This window comes from Centruroides vittatus, unplaced genomic scaffold, assembly GCF_030686945.1.
Source record: "Centruroides vittatus isolate TY-2023 unplaced genomic scaffold, ASM3068694v2 contig_18, whole genome shotgun sequence".
Classification (NCBI taxonomy): domain Eukaryota; kingdom Metazoa; phylum Arthropoda; class Arachnida; order Scorpiones; family Buthidae; genus Centruroides; species Centruroides vittatus.
Genome location: NW_027121101.1, coordinates 6,998,101 through 7,021,158, shown reverse-complemented (window position 1 = coordinate 7,021,158; position 23,058 = coordinate 6,998,101). Strand labels below are relative to the sequence as shown.

The window sequence follows — 23,058 nt, the reverse complement described above, 5'->3', positions numbered from 1 at the left end:
AGAACAATCTAGTTTGATATTAAGTAGAAATAAAATATGGATAGTGCGATCGGTTTTTCTTCAGTATAATTATAATTTTTAATCATTACTACGCCGAATGTGAAAAAGTTTTAAAGATTAATCATTTTTATTAGTAAGCTTAGTTCGAAAGGAATTTCGGAACTATCAATTTTATGATCTAATTTTTATTTCACACCAATTCACATTAATTTTATAGCTTTAAAGACTTCATATGTAAAATATAAATGCGGACGATTCGTTCGCAGATCAAGTAAGATGAGAAAATAAAAATGAAAATAAGAACGTCCTCCGACGGGCATAAAAGTTCAAGCGCGTTTTATACTACAATTCTGTCCTAGTTTATTAGCCTTAAAATTCTCGAGAGTAAAAATATTTTTACTCCAAATAAGTAGAGAATAAAAGTATTTTTCGATGTCAAGAGATTCGGTAAATTCTAATTAGTGTTTATCCTTTACAGAGATATAAAAGTGCTTTTTCGCGATGGTTAGATTACCGAAACGAAGACATCTTAATTAATAAAATATTTAATATTAAAAATTGCAGACGCATAAAATTTTTATATCTTCGGATATTAAACTAAATTAAAATAAAATCTATTAAGACACGTAAACACCCACTTCAACCATCTGCACTAGGCTCAGATTTGAAATTAGATTATTACCAGTAGGATATTCAATCAATTACTTCCGAGAATTGATCAATAACAAGACGATAGTTTAGATCCTTTCTAAACAGGTACTTATCCCTAATTTCTGAAAGTGGAGCTTTCGAGAACAATCCGTGGTTTGAGAAGTTGGGAGTGAGCATCCAACGAAACAGGGAAAATCACTATCACTGCTGCGGTTGTTTAACCTACTTTCTTCTCCAACAGATTTGGACTCAGCGTGACAGAAAGCAAAGGTAAATGATTATAGATTCGAGTCACGAAATAAGGAAATCACAAGATAAACAATAGTGATTGTCAGCCACGATTTTCCTACAAGGTGATTTAACACTGAGCTGATTCATCTTTAATTATTCCAACTGAATGACCATGACCTTATCTACAAATCTTACGTAAATCTTTTATTAATACAATGAACTTAATTTCATCGTGTCATAATGTTAAAAAACTTCCTTTTTTATGTATATGAGTCTCGAATATACAATAATAAAGAAGTTTAAATGGAAGGAAAATGAGGGAAAAAATATATTTTAGAGTAAAAATAAAATAATTGACCCATTTATAGAATTAAAAAATCGTATAGATGTATCTATGAGAAATTTAATTAATTGATGAGAGCAATTCCTTTATTAACTTGTAAACTTTGAAACAGGACGACAGTCCTATTTTTAAGCAAATTAATGGTTTATTTCTTATTTACTTTAAAACGAAATTACTTGAGTTGTTTCTCAAATATAGATAATTAGAGTTAATTCATATTTACTCCGCAAATTATTTTTAACACACGTTCTAACGCTAATTATTCATGTGCATCTCACTTCACTAATAGCCTTTAAAAGCATCGACTTTGAAGTAAACGGTTTCCTTCACTAAATCCTTTGACATATCTAGGTTATAAAAACTACTAGGATATATTTTTTCCTAGGATAAAGAAAAAAAAATCTCAAAGTTGCAACTGGCCTCATCCATCTCGTGGACAAACTGGTATAAGGGTTGTTTATCAAAAGAGTCGGGAAAGGAATGGATGCCATTGGAGAAACTTAATGAAGAAACATAGCTTAGTCATCTGATCACTGTTCCAACAATTTATAATATCTCAGTGTCCATTGCATGTTCTTTATCTTTATTGACCACTACTTCCTGGTTAAAACTGAACTAATAATGAATTTCGTAAAACTAATACATTCTTTTAATCAAAATGTTTTATTCATTTTCGATATTTTAAAACATTTTCATATGGTAAAACTTATTAAATAAGAGGAATATTTAAATAAAGTTATTTAGAGTAATATTTTTAAAACAGTTTGATTATTAATAATCAATATGAATATTTAAGCAAGAAGGAAACAAGTCCAAACTACACACAAAAAACTCTTTCATACATTTTGACATCATGGAATTCGAAATTGTAAAAAGAAAGTTGTTATAAAAACCTAAAAAATTCTTTAATTTAGCTTTAAGAAGTCAAATTAGATGGCAACTAGTTATATAAAATTATAAATGTATTTAATATTTTTAAACCTAATAAAACGGTTATTCAATAATGAACTGTTTCTAAAATCTATTTTTTGTATTGTAAAGCTTAGGATGTTTTGAAATTTACTATTATAATAAAGAGGATTTATGTAAAATGCCAACCAAAATCAAATAAAATTCCATAATTAATTTTTTTTTGTATGAATGAATAAGTATTCATATGCTGTCATATATCCTCTCACAGTTAACAATATACTAAAAGTTGAGCGCATCTAATCTTTGTAATTAGGATACAGATTGATGTATCTAGTATCCTTATTCGATAATTAAGGTGGATTGATGACAATGCATTTCTTTTAGACATAGAAGGGGGAAAAATCATTAAATAATTCATAATTATAAAGCTGACTAATCCAACATTTTCTATCAAATCTGATCAAATATTCGCACAGTTTTATTTTATTGTGTAAATTCGATCATGAAACTTATTCTAGAAATTTCTAACTACCAACAATTCCTCGATTTATATGACGATACTGTTCACATAACTAAATCGGTAATACAGCAATTATAGCCTATTTTCTAGGAAATACATGCACAGTATCACGCCAGACAGTATCTTCTGTGTTCCAACTGGTGATTTAATTCTTCCGAAATAAAAATAAAAAGCGGCTTATCTAAAAAGTGCAGTTCTAAGCGCACATACACAACTGTCGTAATTTTTGGAAAATAAATAAATCATCTAAGTTTTCTATGCAATAAATCGTTATAAGCCAGCGTGACAGATTTCAAACTTAAGAATTTTTACTTATCTAAAAAACAAAAAGTTTAAGCATCAATCAAAACCATGCGGTTTCTAATTGGACTAATTACAATTCACGGCGGTCATTGTTTGGCACCTTATAATGAATGGGTTTGGAACTGTTCATTATATAGACGCTACACTATAGTTATCACCTACAGGTGCCACTTCTAAACCTATCTTTAAAACCCACAGTTTATGCTTCGGCAAACAGTAGTCATGCCACTGTTTATCGAAATTATAAACAAGACCCATGTGTTTCAATTGGAGGATTGAATTGCATCGAGGTATCTAAACTGTTTCAAAAATCTTAGATTTTTCTCCGTAATCTGGAAAAAAAATGTGAGTATTAAAGAATAAAATTACAAGAACAACACTTAGCATAGCTTGTTTGTAAATCCGTTGATATGCGATAGGAGTCGAAACGCATATTTTTCTAGTTTTTTTTTCCCCGTTTGTCAACTTTTAACCGTCTCAATAGCAAAAATCTAGTTTGATTCAGAATAAATCAAAAATGATAAAGTCTAAAGAGAACAAGACATCAAAGTAGTGAATAAAGTTTAATGGAGTTGCCTTGTAGTTCCGCAGCGAGAAAAGAACAACAAAACGGACAAAACGAGAGATTATTTCCTGTTTGCATCCATTTTGTTATTACTAACTCGCTAATTTCTAAGGGGTTGCAAGAGTGATCACTGATTGTTTATTCACTCTTGTACGGCGACGAGTATGTTTACATTGGCAACCTTCTTCGACCGTTAATGTTCGGCTTTGCGAAGCCTTAATGTAAACAACTAGAGTACGTTAGCTTTCAGAGTTCGCTAGGTTGCATGCCATGTTTTGGATTTTTCTAGACTTATTATGTATAATATTTGAAAATATGATTATTTACTCCTAGGGTGACAGATAAGGTTACGGACTTTGCTCTTATTTTTGGACAAAGTCTCTACTTAAACACACGGAAGTACCATATGTATCATGTATCGTGTATCGCGTACTATCGAGATTAAGCATCTTTAGTTGGATGCCAATGACTTTATAAGGATTTAGATCTTACATTTTGAATTAAAATAGAAATAAAACTTTTGAGTGGATTTTTTTTTATAGAAGAAAGTCTATGTTTCATTCTAGAGCGATTTTTGTTATATATGTATAGTTTAATACAGAACTATAGAAGAAAAAAAGGTCTGAGCTGTCTGGTACTAAAAGAATAGATTTCTTCGCTTTTGGCTATTGTGCGAACGGCTGTTAATGATAGATTTTTAATACTCTTTTCAATTTAGCTTTTGTCTACATCAAATTTATAATAAACTTATCTAGGATGATAGTTCGCTTCCGTTGTTAATCAAATTTTCTAGAACCCCTTTTAATCGCAGTCTGCACAATTCTACGGTTTACGCACAACATAACAAAAGCCCACATCACAAACATATGTCTGCATTCATTATTAACTCAAAGTGAATATTCTGTCCTTGTGCCAGATCTAAAGGAGAAACAACAGCCATTGACAGCGGTTACCCCAGGCAGCACCCAAATGACAGCAACGAGAAATTATTTATCAGCAGAAGGTGCACCATAGAATAGCCAAGTCACTAATTGCTCAAGCAGACGTTAAAACCGTGACGTCCGGGTTATAAAGTCTAGTGCCACTTCCTGCCTATTCATTCAATGATGGACGGCTGATCAGCTGCTGGGCAAACATGTTCCAAGTTCATTCCTATAAAACTATTAAATTGCCAATTGTTGAGACAACTCGATGATTTAACGAGTCGGATCAAAGAGAAACAATCTAATTGAAATATAAAACATAGAAAAGAAAAGAATTTCGTCGCTTTATCTATCTTTTTAAATATTTAAATGGTTCAGAAAGCTACAACTTATTCAGCCGAAAGACAAAACTTGACATCATCTTGATAAACGATGGCAACTGGCGAGACACTCCTCCCTGGAGAAAGAAGTTGGTTGACCACAGCTATTCCCAATTGGTTTGGTCCGAAAAATCCGTTTATAGCGTTGAAACATACTATTGCATTTTCTGTTTCTTTAAATATCACACAACAAAGAATTTTTAATATCAAAAATGAAATTTATAAGCATTAAACGACTGTAAGTATCAATATTTCACAAGGGAAATGGAACAAAGCAAACTTATGTTTTACAACTTAATCTATTCTTGTCTGAACGGTTTTACAGTTAACTTTATTTTGTTGTATTACTTTCTATGGTCGTGATAGCTTATACTGAATGTTATCTGCAGCTGGAGCTTGTTAACCCGTTTTTACATCTATGTGATACTAGAATGGAGAGCTGTTTTTTCACTCTGAATATTATCTTTTCGTGATATTCGTGACATTTGGTGCTTAAAAAGCACCAAAAAAAAAATTATTTCGATTCACTGAAGAGACGAATATTAAATGAATTAAAAATTTTTTAATCTGTATATTTTATTTCTTATTTGATGATTAACTTATAAGACTTAACTGTTTTGATCCTTTTAAAATGTATCTTTCGTGTGTTCACTAGTGAGGCCCAATAAAAGGTCTTGCCTCTAGAGTTATGTAATCTTTATTTTTCAAATGTCAACCGATTTTACATTTTTACGACCCCTGTAACTGATATACCATCTATTTGGCGTGATGTTTTTACAGACCTTAACCTGATACTTTTTTGCAGAACTTGTCTTATTTTAACCATGACCCAAATAGGTCCATTATAGCATCTTTCGAGAAAAATACTTAAACGAGTCATTATATAAAATTGTATATATACACAGCTAATAAAATTCCCTGAAAAAAAAATCAAAACTATAGCAATAGTATTGACATTTCAGTGTCTTTTTCAACTAAAAACTCTTGAAATTTACAATATTTCAATACAGGGGGAAATGAAAATCGAATTAAGGATTTCTCCCCTATATTTTTATTCTATAAAATACAGTTTCCGAATTGTTACCAAAATATTTCCATTACGAAAATGGGAAATCAACTTATAAAGTTCTACAATAAAAATCGACAAAAAAATTAAAAATCTCAGTTTTTTTTAACTATAAATGGAGAAATGGACATAACACACGCAATAATTGTTGAAACCATCTATAAACGAAAAAATATATACCGTATATATACTTTGTACCGTAGACTTGTTATGCGGCACAAACTCAGGAAACAATTGGTTTGGACAAACAACGGTGTTTGTCAGGAAAACTTTGCCTTACCAGCATTTAAACACGCGAAGGTACAGTTGAGTTTTCGCAGTTTATGTGCAACCATGTACTGAATATTAAAAAGAACTTAAGCGAATCCTTCAAAACAGGAACAACAAAAACTACGAATAAATTACTTTTATAATAATTCCATAAATAGAATGTAATACTATATTTCAAATGTTTAAATGGTCTATCGATTACATAATATTTGGATGTGTGTGAGAAAAGATCACCTGTAGAATAGAATTAAGTAATTATCGCAAGTACTGCTAAATATATAAATTGATATCTAGTATCAAAATAATCTACTTAAACAAATCATCTTAAATAAACAAAATAATTGAAAAACTATCTTATGTACACTACATTGAATATTATAACGTGGAAATGAAAATTTACGACGTCCTACCATAAAAGCCAGTAAATAATTTTATAAAATGTATCGCAATAAGTTTAATATAAATAATTTCGAAACGTTTTAAATAAAATTTTGCAAAAATTACTTTGGAAAAATTTTTTAAACATCGAAAATAACTTGGTCAATAGCTTAACAGCAATTTCAATCCTTTTATCTCAAATATTTACAGTCAATAAGAGGTTTTGAAATCTTCGTGCTCTTTCAGTCATGAATAGCGAGACCTTGAAGTTTAAACCTCCCCAGCGAGATCAAGTTGGCTTCGTGAACCTCTCCTATCTGGCCCCCTCTTTCCTCATTTGCCTCTTCCTATGTACTGAATTTTTTTATTTTTTGAGCTAATAACTGTTTTAATAATACGCTTTCACATATTAATAAAGCGATTATTGTTTTCTTTCAATATACATAACGTTTTAATCTTAAATACTTGTTAAAAATCTAAACAACAATGCAAAGTTCATTGTTCTATTTGATGTCACCTGCTAAGTACGTGTACACCCGCACAACTCCGACAATTTTTCTAATCATAATTAATAATTTATAAAGTAGTGTTATGTATGTATAAACAAAAGCGTCAGATATTACGATTAAAAAGTTTTTAATTTAAGTTTATTCTTATAATTTTCCATCGATATATCTCTTAATTATTTTATAGAGTAAAATTCCACTAATAAATGGAGGACGTTATGTCCAGTTGGTTCGGATTACGTTACAGTTGATAATTATAGACTTCAGCTGGAAATGTTTGGTAGAAAAGAAATATGAGAACACAAACCGACCATCACCAACCACAACTAAAACAATCCCCAAGACGAATCAGTAAGAAATAGCGTACTGTAGAAAGGAAGAAAAACTGGTTGTATAATTACGGCGAAAGACTAGTTTCGTATTACAGCGGTTAACTATCATAATCTGTGTTACAGTGTTTAATAAAAATTATTTGTTATGTAAGTTGCAGCAGACGAATTTTTCCCAGTCATTTGAAGAGAAAATTGTAGCTGGAGACTGAATGAATAAAGCAAAAATTACGAGGAAAAAAAGGGACCAAAAACCTGTTTGGCCAGATAACTTTCTCTAGTACTACTAACAGGCATTCTTGTCGCATTCGATTCGTTGTCTGACACACAAAACCAGGAAGAAACAATAATATTAGCGGAGAGATTTAATCAATACCAAGTAACTGGAAGTTCACATGCTTAACGCGGTTTTCGTGTCTAGGCAGTAATTTTTATATTTCTGTTCTCGAAAATCTTCATTTTGATTCCAGTTCTTGACTGAATCTTTATTAGTCGTCACTAATTTTTACAAAAAAATAAATAGTTAATTTTGTGAACATTTCGTTATATATATATAATTATAAATATCTTTTTAACAGTATATATAAACTATCATAAAAATTAAGAATATTTAAATTATTAACAGTACATCAAAGAATTGCATAGTATTAAAAAAATAAAAATAAAATATTTTTAAACTATGCAATGTTCTGGAAAAAAAATCAAATAAGTAAAATATGCAAAGTTGCACTAAAAAAAGGAAGAAAATGTAAGAATAAAAAAATCAAACAGACATTATAAACAAGATGAATTCTAATTCTGTGTGTTTATTCTTTTCAAAAGATAGTTAATGAATCTCACTGCGGGTTGTATAAGTAATGGACTCGTGTTCATGCTGATCAAAGACCCAATTAGCATTCTATTTCAGCTGTATCCAAAAAGTTTCTACAGTAGCAATTACCTTACAAAGATGCGTTGTCAGTTCATCATGTACTACTATAATCTAATCACAACTCTGGTAGATAATAAACTGATTACCTATTCAGTTGCTATAACAAAATGGCAAAATTACAATCTTATTGCATGTGTACTCTTTTTAAAATTTTATAAACTATATAATTGTTTTAAATTTAAAGTTTACACATTATTATAATCAAAACAAACTATTTTAATAAAAAAATTCTTGATATACTATATATAATGTAGATAAATATGTAGTGTTTACATAACTAAGTGGTTCTCAATTTCAATGTATTCTTTAAACTTTTAAAACAAGTCAATTAATAAAAACACTGTTTATATCTCAACCAAAATTTTAATATCCAGAACTAAAGAATATATACATTTCTAAAGATGTGTACATATTTTTTCTTTATTATTCAGAATGTGTGTTAATGCCTCCTTAATGAGGAGAAATACCACATGATCCTTCCATTCATTTGTGGTACAAAACATATAATTGTAAGTCAAAAATCAAGATCATAGACACAACACTAGTTGTCATTCAACATATTTAATGTGATACAGAAGACAGTGAAGAACTCACCCACTACAGATACACATGAACACAGCTGTCTCATATTTAGAAGTAAAAGATATCCAGAAGGATTATCATTGTGCATCTGAGCGGCTGTATGTGTACACTTTTTCTCTGGAATGTCTACATCACAGAGATCATTGGACGACAAAATGAAAAAAAGCCTCTTCTTATAATTTCCAACGACACCAGCTTTAAGTCCTCCTGGCGGCAAAGTTGAGGTAACAAAACAACTGCTACATCCACACAGAGGAGGTATGGTCAACTTCACAAAAGCCTCACCCTAATCTGTAAAAATGGAAATTGCAAAGCAAGATATTAAATGGGACCTTAGATGCAATCATGCTCAGCATTATTTTTTTTTTCTTAAAAAAGAAAAATATGTGATATTATTACATTCATGCTAATGAAAATATGAAATGAAAATAAAAATACAAGCAAGCACGTCTACATGCAGGCATAAAAATGCTGTCTGGTCCCATCATTTTCCATAAAATTTTCCTATTACTATCTGTTCCATGCATTCATTTAGTAAACAAAACCTAATGAACACAATTTGTATGTCCTATGTTAAATATCAAACAATCAACTAAATACAAACTGCATTAGAATATTGACAATTCATCAATATTCTCCATGCATATAATAAAACTTTAATAGCAAAATCATTAAAAATAATGCACCAAATAAAATGCACAAAATCCTTTTTTCAAAATTTATGTTTGTAGAATGTGCCATGATTTTACCAAACTTAATTAACATTCAACTCACTCTATACACATTCTCAACAAGTATTCCTTTCCAAAATAGCTGGATGCATGCCAAAAATCTAAAATACACTTCAATGATCCATAAATATGCATAAGATCTCTCTCCAAACAACTTCATATATAACTAAAAACTTACAGTATAAATAAATACAATTAAAGTTTTAACTTAACAAATATCTGAACAGCTGCTAATTAACATGAAGTATGAGAAAATAGCAGATTAATTTGAAAACTGGTGAAACTTTTATAATCAAATATATTAATTTAAGAAATAAAAAAAAATGTTTAAAGATGCAAAAACCAAAAAATTTATAATAAAAACATTTCTCATATCTGCAAATGTTCAGGTTTAAAAAATAAACTTAATTAGTATCTAGTTATAAGCTAGCAGAATTATTAAAAATATAGATTACCAATACAAAATAGTAAATATCAGATCAAGACATTTTATGAAAATTTAAAAAAAAAAAAAATACTTAAAACTTTAATTACATTTTGAAAAAAAAATCTTTGAATATGAACTGTTTTATTTAAAGAAAATGTTCAGTTAGACTAAAACTTGCTATACTACACTGACACTAAAAAATTCCTTGGCAAATTCAAAACAAACCTAGAAAATTTAAAATGAAACCATATGCAAATTCTTCCAATTATAATTGCTTCATATTGATTTATATTTAAATTGTACTTGAATAGTCAATTTTCTAGAGGGATAAAATTTTCTTAAAAGAAAAAAAGTCAATAAATAACACATAAATCAGTATATATAAAATTTATAATTAGAAAAAAAAAACAAAAATCAACATTCAATCTAATGTATAAAGACTATCATAATTATATGACTAACCTTAATCATTTTATATAAAATTCAGCATTTAGTACATTAGATAATATATTCATTGGTTGGAAGTAAGCCAGCACTTCTCAGAATGTCTAAAATAATTTAAGCTGTTTTAAGACATTTCAGTAATATCTAGCCTGTTGCTAAATACTTAAATACAAATTTCTTAAAAAACACATCACATGCACATTAATCATTTCTCTAACATACAAACTGTATTCACTATAATTCAAAATTTTTAAATTATTTTAAAATAAAGTTTATGAAGTTTTTATAAAGGATGTTTTGCTTTTGATTAATCAAAATGCACCAATTATTGTGAAATTTCAAATATTTAGATATTTAGTTTGCCAATAGCAAAGTTCTATATCTTGAAGTTTTACAAACTATTTCATAAATTAATTATTCATATTTTATGAACCAACATACAAATTAAAAATTATTAGTAAAAAATAGTGTGTTAAATTTTATTAAAATAAATATTAACACTGCAACAATACACATTTATAGATTTCTGTAATGAAAACTAACACTGATACACTTGCATATCAACTTTCAATTATATAAGGTAAATTCTGAGAATCCTAAGTTTGTAATTTTGAGAGAAAACCTTATAAATAATATCCCAGAACAAAGACCTAATACTACATAATCACTTGCAGAACTTTTTAGATTATACAAATGAAACTTTCAGATCTATTTCAAGAAGGTTTGTTTTTATTACAGTCAGACATTTTTGGAGACTTTGACCACCATCAAGTAAGAACTAAAGTCCCCCAAAAAATGTTTAACTGTAGTAAAAGATGACAACTTGAAATAAAACTTTTAGCTTATTTACCTATTTGAATCAATTATTATTTACCATTATTTCAATTTCTTATATAATCCTCTCCATAATTTATTAAAAATTTAATAAATGACAATCCAATTTTATCTAATCCTGAATTTTCATATAAATAATTAGATTTTAAGAATGAGAATCTGCTAAACATTCATCAAAATATATAAAAATAATAAAATATAAAAATGTCCAAACATTCAAAAACATATTTGTATTCAATTCTAAAATAATTATTTTTTTCCCTCAAACTATCATTAATCTTTTATGCATAATCTCATTTCAAATTGAAAAATGAAATTAATAAAACCCAATCTAAACTTTAATTCCTTGACCTTAACTGAAAATAGTTACTAAAATACATAATTAAAAATGATTAAATTATACATAAACAATAAAATGTACTTATTTTTACTTTTTTCGTCTTCAATAATAATAATAAAAATTGAGTTTTCACACCCAAAACTTCAATTTATGAAATGCTTAGAATTTATATTGATAGTTATTGACAAATAACTATTAATATAAATTTAACCAAATTTTATTTGATGTCAGATAATAAATGATAAAGTCTTCTTTTTAATTAGAGATGATATATGAAATCCAAATTCTGGCTTGTAAAATTTATCTCAAAAATCACGAATTTATAGTCATTTTATTCTTTGCTTGTTTTATTCAACAATAGTATAGTAGGAAAAACAGCAGTGTCACTAAAGTTATGATTTCAATTAAATTTTTAAAAGTTAAAAGCAATAGTTATTTACTTAAACTGAATTAATATTTTATTCATTTGCATAAAAAGCATTTGTGTAATAACTGTAGTTGTATTTAAGACTATTACTTTACAAAATTTCAACAGCAGAATAAACTGTTTTTAAATACTAATTTAAATTCAGGCACTTAAAATTAATTTTTCATAATTAAAAACATTCAGAATTTTCTCTCTAATGCTAATAGGCAGAATAATGAATTACAGTTTAAATTTATATATAAATATATAAAAGAAACAAATCAACTCAATTGGACTATTTTGAATCTGATTTTCACTGAAATTAATTATTAGCTATGTCTAAACTAAAAATTTTCAAAAAATATTTTCCTTGAATAATTTAGACTAGATTAATGATGTTTTGAAATTTGAAAGCAAAGATTTCGAAATATTAATCTACAATCTATAAGTCATTAAAAATGAAGAACTACAAGGTTCGAAAACGTTAACAGAAATTTTTTCGTTTTGCGTCTAACACCGGTAAAAGGTTCCAGAAAGTGTTGTCATTAAAAATGTTCAAATAATGATATTTTCCCACATAATTCTTACTTAAATTGTAGGTGCTAAATTTCAAGCATCATAGAAAATTTTTAAAATAAATTTTATTAAAATTTTCTACAAATTAACCTTGAATCAAGCTATACTTGAAAATTTCTGGTTACAAAATATTCATTAAAAGTAATTTAATCACTTTATTTCTGATTCATTTCATTTAAAATAGAATGGAAAAACCAATGGCACATATGAAAATAGTATCATTAATTTCAGAATGAACAAAAACATTCGTGCACTTATTGTTTCTCTCCAATAAACATGATTTTATTCACATAATAAATCATCAAATTTACAATGAGCAATTATAAGATGAATTTCTCACTTACATAGTTATTATTATAACAACTTATTTCTAAACATTGGGAATTCAGAATAATGCATAACACACAATTGTATTGGAAGAAAAAGAATCCAAAAGGAAACCTATAAACTAAACTACTATATCTAAAAGCATTCAACATTTAAACAAAGCTCCATTTAAAAAAAAATCCACAGAAATCAGTTCACAAACAATATTTATTCATGAATATATAAAAAGCAAAGCATTTAAACTTCTGAAATATTAAACAATTTCAAAACAACTTAAAATATGTTACAAAATGAAGTTTATTGTAAAAAGTTCTCCACAGAATTCTTGCTTATATTGAAACAGACAGCATATTATGTAAATTTTTTAATTATTAACATAACATTGCAGAAAAGTTTTGACATTAGAAAAAAAATTTATAAAATTAAATTGTTAATTAAAATTGCTTCAATATATATTTAAATTCAAATGATAATATTAAAAAAACTACTCACCTGCTGCATTTTTTCAAAGTCCAAACATGGCCGTTGGACATTTGCACCACTAGTTGCAGTTGGTGTCCGACGATGTCTTTTTCTCGGTGAAACCGAACACAGTTCAATTGGTGGGATATTTGCTGCCGAAGAATGGAATACCTTTGGCGGAGGTGATTGTGAATGACTTGGTTTATGGACGTTGGCTGGTGGGGACGATCGAAACTCCACAGGAGCTGAAATGCACATAAGGTCCCGTAATTCATCATCAGATGAACATGAGTTCTCACCAAGACTTAAACGATTTGCTTGAGACCACTTTCTCTTTTCTGGATATTGACAGTTCCTCTGTTGGTGAACACTTGCACTGTTTATAACTTCTAACTCCTCTTCAGAACTATGATGATCAAAATTGTGATCACTGTCACTTGGAAGGGCTGAATCTAAGGCAGCCTCTGGAAGAGGACTTTCATCTGTCTTAGAGTTTCTAGAGAGCCTTTGTCTCTCTATATGTTCATCAGATTTACAATCTGTAAGTGTCACCTCTTTAGTACCATCTCTCCTACTTCCACCAGGTTGAGTGCTTTGACCATCCAACTGAATAATGTTTTCCATGTCTAAAAAATAAATGATAATTAAAAAATATTATTCTCATATTTAAAATAATAAAATTTAAAATCACAATGTTAAGCAAATATACATCACATCTTATTTTTTAAAATTGTAAAAAAATTTAAATATACATTTTGTCATTTTTCAAAAAGCTCTTTGCTCATTTCATTTTACATTCATTTTTAATGGAATATTGATCTAATGATGATACATTTTAGTCTCAGATTTTTATCACTAAAAATCAGACTTCTATATCCCATTTTAGTCTATTTTTGGTCCTGTTAGTAATTATAGAGTTGATATTTAAAAAGGATTATATTATATTAATTTAACATAACACTAAAACTAATTGATCTTAAAGGAATCAAACATGTTTTAATTTTGAGTCTTCAATTAATTGTATTTAAGTTACAATCTACAGAAAAAATTTTTGATTACATAAATTGTTATTAACCATTTCTAAATAAAATTTATATAAAATCAAATCTAAGTTTTATTAAATAAATACCATAAAAGAAAAATTACATCATAACTAATGAAAATAGTTTGTGCTGTTACTATAATAAGTATTACATTTGTAATAAAATCAGAATTTATTCATTCTGTCAAAACACCACAAAGTTTAAACTATGATCTCAATGATTACAAGATATTAAAAATTTTAGTGAATTTAACTAATTTATGTACACTTGCAAATTGCAATTCTATTTATCTGAATTTTCATACCAGATGAAACTGTTTCAAATTTCATGTCTCTAATATTTAAGAATGTTTAATCTTATTTTTCAAATTCTTTTGAGGTTGTATTATTGATCACAATAAATGAAGCATTTAATACTGCTAAGAAATAAATACTTGTTTCGGATGTAAGTACAGTAACTACATAAATGAAAATTATTTTTTCTTCAATACTCTTATTATTGTAAGATATAAAATATAAGTAACTACTGTATTTTATGGCATGTAAGACACACCCCATTTCAGCACACACTATTTAGAGAAAGAAGTACAAAAGGTACTTCTTTCTCTAAATAGTACCAAGTACCAAAAGGTACTTCGTACTATTTAGAAAATTTTGGGACCAAATACCACCTTTGATACTTGGTCCCAAAATTTTTTACTAGACCTATAGTCTGGTTTTAAAAAGTAAAATTAAATAAGTCTTCATTCTATCAGGGGGGGTTAGTCTAAAAAAGTCATTTATAATAAAAATTACCATAAAAATATTCAACATGAGTACATGCAAAAGCTACTTAGTTATAGAAAAAATAATAATTAAACAAGAACATTTTTATTCAAGAGTTGTGCTAGTGGAGGTTATCTATAGCAGTGGTCGCCAACCTTTCTGACCTCACAGACCATTAAACTCACAATTTTGAATCCCATGGACCCCTATCAAATTTTTTAAACGATAAACTATAGAATAATGATCATAACAGTTCCATTTTACTTTATTATAATTAAACAATCAAATTTTATGTTAACAAAATCAGTGTGAAGTTTGTTGCTGCTTGTTTGAAATAAGTATGGGTTCTTGGCTCTTTCACAAAGAATGACAATCACATAATAAACAATAAATAATGTTGTGTATTTATTAATTTATTGACATTGTTATTTATTGGAAATAGTCATTTTGTGTTTAATTTTAGATTCAAATAAACCCCCAAATGAGTGACGGAAAAAAGCAACCAAGCATTTTGCATTTCTTTCGTAATACTTTGGATGTTGATCAACTCGAGGTTATGCAAATTTCTCCATGAACACCAAAATTTTATTAAGGACCATCAGTGGTCCACAGACCACCAGTTGGCAACTGCTAATCTATAGCCTACTGAAGGCTGTTTGGGAAATTCATTAGTCTATGGGAGATTAAAACTTCACATATAAGATGCAGGGTGATTTTAGGATAAATTAAAAATGGCAAATTGAAAAAGCAATGTATTGTTAATGATCTAAGTGAATTTAAAATGTGAAGCTTTATTTTTCTATCATATCATAAAATGTCTCTGAGCATATACTGGAGAATATAAATTATTGCTTTCATTAAATATTTTATCAACTACTGTTTAAAAAAATTATGATTTTAGTAACAGTTTGAAAAAAATGGGCAATTATTGGGAGTCAATATATTATATATAAATTTTTTCATTACAACAAGCAAAACTTGGCAGCATATTTATTTTCAGAATCCCTTAATGTTATAAACAAATGTCAAAAGCTGCCACTACAAGATTTTAACAAAAGGATATAGTTTACTCGGCCAAGAAAGACAGTCAAAAGAATTTAGCAATCCCCAGTAATGTTTTGACCGCATTAGCTTCTATATACACAGAAAATGCATTATTAACTTGGGCATTAGAAGAGTACCTACAGTAATGAATATTCTTCATAGTGATACAGACAAATTGGATTTCCATTTTAAGTCTGGAATTCACACTCAGCAATTAAACAAGAATCTCAATGATTTTATCACATAGGTTCTACCACCAAGTCACTTTATAGAAGAATTAAAAAATAATACAATATAATTAGATTGCTGTAAAATTAAAAAAATACTTTCAAATCAGTCAAAACACCACAATCAGGGACACAGGGACACACACACACGCTATAATTGAAGAAACCAAATACAAACATATATAATGTAAAAATAACTGTCTAAAATTATTTTTATATATATATATTTATTATATCTGTAAAAAACTCAAAAGTCAAATACTAATAATTTAAGATAAACCATTAAACTGAAGAAAATTTATTTAGTATCACTTTCAATAAAAAAATTTTTTAAATTTTAAATATAATGAATTATTTTGTAAACTGTCAAAAATAAACAACAGTGTATTCTGTTTGGGTGGGGGATTATTTTAAAGTGTGTCATAATAAACAATTATATGAAGTTCAATTCAGCCACAATGACAATAAGGCAGGAGTGAGTTTCATTGGCTAGTTGTTTTGTCACATGGCAAAAGTGAAAATTAACCTGTCCTTGGAACTGATTCTGCTGCACATAGGTTGCCAGATTTCTGTGGATGGATTAAAGGACAATTAAAAATGATTAATGCCATCATTCTCCAACTTTTACGCTACCCAGTCTCACCCCAAAAAAGTAAACCCAAACTATTTCTTAGTTAATAATTAAATGCACTGTTTATTTTTTTTAGATTTTGATTTAAAAGCAATTTTAATATAAAAAGTTTAGAAAAAATGCTTTTACATCACTACAATGCAATTAAACAGATGCATCTGAAATAATATAAGTAGGATTACCAATTAAACTGTATTGTCATTCATGCTTTCCAGAATGAGGGATTGTGGCAGTTGAGTCATCTTCACCACATACATCATTACAACGAATTTACATACACACATCAAAATATCCATGACCAATTGATATTACTGATTAAATTATACATTTGATTATGTTTATTGGGTTTTGGGGTGGAATCTGAAACATCATTAAAATGCATTGTCATCAGACTTGTGTCCTTAAAGTTTCAGCCCTCTATCTTAATTAGAAGTGGATGAAATTTAAGCTGAAAGATTTGAGGACATGATACAAATCAAGTAGAAGCATTTAATTTTCATATTGATTTATTTATTTAAACTAAAACTTTTAGATATTTATAAATTTAGAATTTAAAATTTATTTAATGATAAACCATAGCTTTCTATAGTAAAGTATATACCAGGGTCAGCAATCTATGGCATGCGGGAGAATTTTCGGTGGCACTGACTGAATAGAAATGTAATAATTAATATATAATTTTTACTAATTACATATCTAAATGGAAGTCATAATTCAGCAAAGGCCACAGTACATTAAAAACAAATCTCATTTGTATATTTCTATTACAGCGCATGCATTTACACTCCATGTTTCCATCTGTGTGTTATGCAAGTGCTTCACGTGAAAGAACATAATTCAATTAACAACTTAACTTCAAAATTATACATTTTTGAAGTCTGTTATAACCGGACTAATTTTGATAACATAAAATAAACTTGGTAGAATCATGTCAGGACTCTGAATAGTACTATAACTTACATTCGACACACCACCACTGAAAGTTTGCCAATTCCTGGTATATAAATATAAGGGTAGGCATGAGACTGGAAATCCACAATTGCCATCATAAAACAGGCATTGAAAAATAAAAAGGATAAATTGTGTTCTTTCTTGTTTCAATACAGAACAAGGCCAGTTTTGCTAAAATAAAGGATTATTCTTTGGAATAAAGGAACTCTGGTAACTCTAGCTAAACATCAACACATTGTTCAGCATTACCTGAAAACATACCCATATTGCTTATAGTGTGTACATGCACTTCAAATACATTTTCAGGTAATTCAAACAATGTGTTGACATGTTATTTATAGCAAAGTCAACAACTATCAGATGTTTCTTACACCAATGCAACAAAAACATAAGCTTCTTTCCCCAAGATCATACTTATGGATATTAGCATTGGATTCATTATTTGTTTGGGTGGGAATACAAATTTACAAAATATATCATAACCTAAAAAGCAGATACTTTCAACTTCATGAAATCCATTACAAATCCCTTACTTTATCTCTGATTACTTATAATTCACCTTTATTCTCATTAAAAATGTGCAATATATCCAACTTTAGTACCAATGCAATCCCTAACATAATGATAAAAGAATTTATCTTCTGTTTTTGCCTCTTTTAGCCTACTAGAACAAAACTTTAGTTTTGTTCTAGTAGGCTAGTAGTAACAGCTTCCATTCCTTGGCAGTGCAAAATTTGCATTTAATAGCAATTTCAAAAAACAATAATCATCATTCAATTACACACACTTCCACTTTATTGAAACTTTATTAACAGTACCTATATGATTATTTTCATATTACATCTAACTTGGATTACAATCAACACTGTGGCATTAAACATAAATCTACTGTTTCCACTTCATCCAAATCCAATATAAAATCCTTAACTGCTTTGAATCTAAAAAAATCTTGTTACATCATTTACTTTGATATCACACAAGCCTTTGATTCAGTTATTCTCACTACCTTAAATATCTTACACAAGTCTTTTGACATTTTCCCAGATTTACTACAATGAATGAATAATCACTTCTTAATCCATACTTCCACTATGCACCTGGATGATTTCTCATTTGCTCTATTTTTTCCTCTAGTTGGAATTTCTCAAGGCTCACATCTCAGCACTCTTATTTAGCATTTATCTAACCAACATTTTTTTCTACTGTTCTTTAAAAATGTTAGTCTATGTTAATGACATTAAAATAACTAATTTCATCACCTTACAGCACAATGTCTTCCCTGATTAATTTATTATTAAAGGTTATTGGTAAAAATATAATGTATTATGTGTTATTCATTTAATCATTCTCCCAACTTTTACATTTCTGGCCACCAACTTTTCTATTTAGATACCTTTAATGATTTAGGCATCATCTTTGATTTAAAAAACTCAGTTTTAACAGTCACATTCAGCATCTACTTAAATAAAATTTCTCAATCAGGAGAAGGATTCTTCAGCACAATCTTAAATCAATTTCCTACTTGAAAACTATATTCTTTGTTTTTCACCAACATTCAGTCTATCAGATTATGATCTCCCAGTATGGACTATGAATTTTGTCAAAATTAAAGTCTGAGATCAATCTGCACTTAACAAATCTTATCTTTTGCTCAATAAACTCTGCTATTCTTAGCATGGGAAAGGTGAAATGTTGCACCCAAAAACAGAGATAAGGCAAACAGGGAAAACATTTATCATCCATTTCTTATATTAGGCTACTAGATAGATAATGAGTGCCAAAATATTTTGTCTATAATGATATTTATAGAATAAAAAATGGACAGGAACATATGGTCCATAATTCATCTGATTCAGTTTAAGTGGTCTGCAGATCAATAAATTTAAAAACTATTGTTCAAATCCATCCAAATATAGACATTTACCTGTGTCAAATAAGTATTGGCATGTCTAAAAAAATGTTTGAACATGTATGTACTTGCAATTACAGCTATTTCTAGATAACATCAAAAGTTCAGTTTATTTTTGACTACTACACAGTTATTCCTAACATATATGACCCAGAAATAGTGCAAAGATTTCAATGTATAAATCTATCTTATAACAGACACTATATAACATCTGTATGACAAATGGACAGGTGTTTCAAACAATCTAGTCTAACTTTTGTTCCAAAAATTCTTTGTAATAATACTATATTCAAACAAATCTTCATTTAATTACAAAACTTAGTTTTCAAAAAATCAATACAATTAAGAAAATTTTTAAATAATAAATTTTGAAACTTAAATCCTAATACTATTTTTTAAAATCTCAGTAAAATTATTGTCATTTCAAGTGAGACAAGATGTGTTTTTTCCCAATTGTAGCAGCACAGTTTTTCAACACAAATTATGGGGTAAAGTCACCATTGCTTATGCAAAAGACTTCATTAATGAATTATTGTTGAAATTTGGATCATTTTTATATTTAAAATACAAACTTAAATTATACAATGGGACCAGTTATTTATTTAAAAATGAATTAAAAATATATAACTATAATTTTAAAATTTTTTAAAAAATTAAAAACTTCCAACTTCCATTATCCAATTTCTTAAAAATTAAAATATTAAATTTTTAAAAATTTTAGAATTATAGTTATGTATTTTTAATTATTTTTATATTGTCGAAAATTACTTTTGAAATATAGAAACTGAAATGTTTTCTGCACATCTAAGCATACTGTTGCTAACCTATTGAAATTTGACAGACTAATAATATCACTATGCATCTGATCATTTTTAGTTTAATCCTATCCAAAATGACAAGAGAAAATATGTAAAACTTTAAATTCAGACAATAACTCAAAATATTGGAAGCATGGGCAGATGGGATTTATTCAAGCAGCATGAGAAATATATGAGCAAGCATCAGCATCCATGAATAGGAAGACACCAGTCAAGTTAGCTCTACCAGCACCTCTAGAAATTTTCTGACTTCCTGACAGCCCATCTACCTGATTGAAAGTCATTGGCAATTTCTGTAGTTACTTAATTTTGTATCTAAATTCAAATTTTCATTTTTTTGCAGGCCACTATGAGAAAATATAAACAAAAACTAGGGAGCAGAAAATATTGCAAATTATGATGTGGAAAAGTTAGAAGCGATGATAAAAGTAAAAAAATGCATCACCACAAATTTTGGAAAAAAGTATGGTATATGAAATTGCAGCATCAATTGAAAAGGCAAGATATCTTCATCCATTGAAACTTGATTGCTTGATTTAGGCACTCTTGATAGTAGAGAAATCAATGTAAAAAAGTCTATTGTTTTTACTTATTATAGTTTTTTTAAATAATTTTGTAAAAATTTACCAGGAAATTATCTGTAATTGAAGAGTTTTTCAGGATTAAAATTCTAATGTTTTGTTCAATTTTTTTACAGTTTCTTTACAATATTCCTATTCTAACTTTATAAAAAGATATTAAGTGTTTCAAATTACCCAAGAGGAAGTTAATTAACAATATATGTTTCCTCCTTTGTCTTAAGCCATACTACTAAAACAATTTGAGCAGAATGAGCAGAAAGAAAATCAAATTTTTAAAAGTTTTATTACACATTTCTCGAATTCAGTTTAAAACAGTTCTAAGTTTATTAGTGACTTATAGCTTCTCAAAATTGAAGTGTTTCAAGTCAAATGTGTGTCAATTTTCTAGATATTGAAATATCATTTTCAAATGATATTTCAAAGTATTGAAAACTTATTAAAAATATTTATTTAATACCAAAAAACTGAGTTCTCTTTTTAGTCATCAACAAGATATGTAGATATCATCACTATTGGCAGAAAACAAGAAACTTAAAAATATTATCCAAAAAGTCAAGGCTAGAACTTAAGATAACAGGATTACAACCATTAAGACACCAAAAATAATAAATATTACCATTACTAGCTATTATAAAAGATAAAAAAGAAATTGAATCTGTACAAAACTATTTTCTAGGTCCTAAAACCAACAAAACTTGGCATATTGGTCTAAAATTAAATGCAGAATCCTACTCAGGCAAACTGCAATGATCATATTAGAGATGATCTGGAAAAACAGATCTATCAGTACCAAATGCAGAACAGTCAACACTAATATCTTCCTGTTACTATTTACAGGTTGTAAAGCTAATTTAAAAAAATTGAAAGAATATGATTTTTCTATCTAATTACAATATTTCACAGTTATGCATACCTTGTTTGGCAATGGTAAACAATTTCTGGATCATGTCAAGACATCAATGGAAACTAAGATCCCAAAACTAAAACAGACTTATTTTGGTCACATCATACAGTCAAATTCACTAGAAAGAATTATTATGCTCATATGATTAGAGGAATTGATGAAAAACCCACTGGATAGATACTTCCAAATAAAATACTGGATTAATTCTCAAAGTTTTAAGCAAAACTGAAATGGATCACAGGAAATGGAAAGAGCTTGTTCATAAAGTCTGACATGATTGAACAGTAACAACATTTGGCTTTGATGCCTGATGACCAGATAACCAGGTCAAAAATGCTAGCATTTGTCTAAAATTCCATTGTTGAAAGTGCAGTAATTAGTTCAGTAAGTTATCACAGACAGTGGCTAGTATATCATCATCATTAGTTTATTTTTCTAATTTAATTTTAAAGTCCTCAAAAGTCTATGAATTTTCATGGATTTTTAAATTGGATTTATTTCTTTATAAAAATTATTGATTTTATTCAGAAAATTTTTAATATAAAAGATAATAATGCATTTTTAATGCCAAACATGTTCTAATCTATTGATATATCTAGTTAATAAGAAATCTGAAGTTTCTAATTAGAAAATATTCATTAAATCAAGGGCACCTGCAGAATTTTGTCTTGGGGCCTAACCATGTGTGATTTAGGACAATCAAAATAATAGATTCACTAAAATTATATTCTTTAAACAGATTTGTTTCT

The 23,058-nt window shown here is 28.1% G+C and overlaps 1 protein-coding gene across 4 annotated transcripts in view; it reads right to left on the bottom strand.

Moving 5' to 3' along the window:
• Window positions 1–23,058, bottom strand: part of LOC136969654 (uncharacterized) — a 176,096-nt gene that overhangs the window by 105,229 nt on the left and 47,809 nt on the right. For all 4 annotated transcript variants that reach the window (XM_067263939.1, XM_067263940.1, XM_067263941.1 and 1 more), the window contains one exon: window positions 13,468–14,063. In XM_067263939.1, the coding sequence (XP_067120040.1) occupies window positions 13,468–14,063 (596 nt within the window). The remainder of the gene's footprint in view (window positions 1–13,467; window positions 14,064–23,058) is intronic.